Source organism: Aplysia californica, unplaced genomic scaffold (assembly GCF_000002075.1).
Source record: "Aplysia californica isolate F4 #8 unplaced genomic scaffold, AplCal3.0 scaffold00375, whole genome shotgun sequence".
NCBI lineage: Eukaryota > Metazoa > Mollusca > Gastropoda > Aplysiida > Aplysiidae > Aplysia > Aplysia californica.
In genome coordinates, this window is record NW_004797645.1 from 379,267 (window position 1) to 382,644 (window position 3,378).

Sequence of the window (3,378 nt, forward strand, 5' to 3'; positions counted from 1 at the left end):
AGCCCCCCCCCCCCCCTCCTTCTTTCATAAATATCTGAACTTGTATTCAAGATAAATTCATCCAAATACAGACAAGTGAACAAGCTTTAAGATGATACCAATAACTCTACATGCCCAAAAATTGACGAGAGCCTGATTCCACCACGCTGCCTCACATATAAATTCCTGGATACCTGGAGGTGTCATCTCTGACTCAGAGGTTGACGTGTAATGACCCTCCATTTTTCACGGTCGCGAGCTGCCGTTGCATATTCTGCCATTGCATATTCTGCCATATCCAGTCCAGCCCATCTTCTTATGCTGTCCATCCATGCTATTCTTTGCCTTCCTCTGGCTCTCCTGCCCCACACAAATTCAATAAAGCACCTCTTTCCCAATGGTCTCGAGTCTTTTTAGATGGCCATATTAACATATAAATATGTGCTATAAGTATTGGAAGATAGAGCTCCCCCACAGAGATCAATAAAAGCGGAGTTTGAGTCTTGAGCAGGACACTTTTCCTATCTCCACAGCTTGCGAGGTCTCTGGCCTGGACATGGCTTTCGTCCTTGACGCTTCTGGCAGCATTGACACATCCGAGTACAGACAGTCTAAAAAGTTTACGTCCGACGTTCTGCGAGACTTCAACGTGGCGGCAGACTCTGTCCGCGTTGCCTTGACAACCTTCAGCAATGGTGTAGTAGTAAGTATATCATTATCCTGTATTGTATTTTTCTACCTTTCATTTTGTCGAGCAGGGTGTCTTGTTTGCAGAATCTGCTACAACTCATTACTGTGTCCTTTTATATCCAGCTAATTCTGACTTTTTTGTGGTAGCACCACATCTCAAATGAAGATATTTGAGCTTTTTGTCTTTCCCTGAAGAGATATACTTCGATTCTTTGAGGAAGACATTGCTAGCATGCTGTCCACAGGTTCCAGCTTTCTTTTTAGGGGGGACATTGGTGCAGTCTGCACAGCCTGAGGTGGCCTTGGTGGGTGGTTGGCGGGTGCTCTGGTGTGGTTTACTTTTTCTTTCCTATCAAACATCTATCGTCCTTATCTCCCCTCCTTCTTTTTTATGTTTGTTACTCTCTTGTAACACCTCTAATCTTCTGGCGCTCATATGTCCGTATGCCGTTGCGAGTGCCGTAAACCCTTTACTAAAGCTAAAGCTAGTGAGTTGGTCTTGAAAAAGCAGCGTGCTTCTCAAAAATCTTGATTTATTAATTTACATTATACACCCATCCCCCTCCTACAGGAAAAGGGAAAGCCCTAATAGAAATAAACAACAAAAACAACAATAATAACAACAACAAAAAGGAAAACAACAACAAGAACAACAACGACAACAGCAACAAAACATCAGTAACTTAATTCATTTCACATGTATTTTCTCCTTTCTCAGAAGCTAATTTTGATATATTTCCTCAATTTTCTATATTACACAAAGGAGCAAATTGATTACCTCGAACTTCTGTATTCTCAGGGGCAAATTTTATCTCATTTCCTTGATATTTTTTGTTTGTTTTGTTTTGTTATTCCCAAGGTCAAATATTTTTTTTTTCCCTGATTTGCTATATTCTATAGAGCAAAATTAATTTTAACTCATTTGTTTGATTTTTGTCATTTAGCATGGGCAAATATTCATTTTTTTAAAAGTTGATTTGCTATATTCTCAGGAGCAAATTATAATTAAGTCCCTCTATTTTCTGTATTCTTTGGAGCAAGTTATAATTCATTCCCTTGATTTTCGGTATTCTCACGAGCAAATTATAATCCATTCCCTTGATTTTCTGTATTCTCAGGAGCAAATTATAATTAATTCCCCTTGATTTACTATATTCTCAATAGCAAATTATAATTAATTCCCTCTATTTTATGTATTCTCAGGAGCAAATTATAATTAATTCCCCCTGATTTTCTATATTCTCAATAGCAAATTATAATTAATCCCCCTTGATTTTCTATATTCTCAATAGCAAATGTGAGGCAGCGTGGTGGAATCAGGCTCTCGTCAATTTTTGGGCATGTAGAGTTATTGGTATCATCTTAAAGCTTGTTCACTTGTCCTTATTTACCTTGAATACAAGTCGGGGTATTTGCGAATGAAGGAGGTGGGGGTCACCAGTTTTCAGAGGTAAAATTAATGAGAAAATGGTCGCCAAAGATTAGTTATTTCCTTAGCTTAAGAGTCCGTGGTTACTGAAAATGTACATTTTTATGCCTTTAATCAACGTTTTTAAGAAAAATCCAAAAGAAATTAGTTTTTTAATGGGAATGAAAGGTGTTGAGCCAAAAAACAAAAATTTGATAAAAATTCACAAACCTGCGGAAAAATGCAAGTTTCTTCACTTTAATTATTTTGACGAGAGCCTGATTCCACCACGCTGCCTCACAAATTATAATTAATTCCCTCTATTTTCTGTATTCTCAGGAGCAAATTATAATCCATGCCCTCTATTTTCTGTATTCTCAGGAGCAAATTATAATTAATTCCCCTTGATTTTCTATATTCTCAATAGCAAATTATAATTGATTCCCTCTATTTCCTGTATTCCCAGGTGCAAATTATAATTAATTCCCTCTATTTCCTGTATTCTCAGGAGCAAATTATAATCCATTCCCATGATTTTCTGTATTCTCAGGAGCAAATTATAATCCATTCCCTTGATTTTCTGTATTTTCAGGAGCAAAATATAATCCATTCTCTCTATTTCCTGTATTCTCAGGAGCAAAATATAATTAATTCCCTCTATTTCCTGTATTCTCAGGAGCAAATTATAATCCATTCCCTTGATTTTCTGTATTCTCAGGAGCGAATTCATTTTCTGGACTACAACACGACGGAGTCACTGCGCAAGGCTGTGGACTCCATCGGCAAAAACAGCGGAGGGACAAACACTGCCGGCGCCCTGGACAGCCTCAGAACTAACACCTTCACAAAGAAGGTTTGTGTTCTTGTTGTAGTTTTGTTAGAGAGTCTTCTCTCGATCTCTCTCTCTCTCTCTCTCTCTCTCTCTCTCTCTCTCTCTCTCTCTCTCTCTGTGTGTGTCTTCCTTTCTCCTACCTTTCTCTCGCTCTTTCTCTCTTGATCTCTCTCTCTCTCTCTCTCTTGAAATCTCTCTTTCTCTCTGTATTTCTCTCTCCTCTCACTCTCTCTTTCACTCCCTCTCTCTCTCTCTCTGTCCCTCGCTCTGTCTCTCCCTGTCTCTCTCTTTGTCTGGTAGTTGTAAGTAAAGCTTTTGAATAAACATTAAAGTCTACGGTGTTTCTAAGGATAAATACATGCGCACATAAACACAGACACGCATGTATGCATACATACACACAAACACACACACACACACACACACACACACACACACACACTCAATCTCTCTCTTTCTCCATTTCTCT

General features: G+C 38.5%; 1 protein-coding gene across 1 annotated transcript in view; it reads left to right on the forward strand.

The window, feature by feature from the left end:
* The window catches only part of LOC101864238, a gene marked incomplete in the record, with an annotated part of 27,784 nt that overhangs the window by 9,855 nt on the left and 14,551 nt on the right, over window positions 1-3,378 (forward strand). Inside the window, 2 exon segments of the mRNA XM_013085452.2 lie at window positions 513-682; window positions 2,796-2,930. Of these exon segments, the coding sequence (XP_012940906.1) occupies window positions 513-682; window positions 2,796-2,930 (305 nt within the window).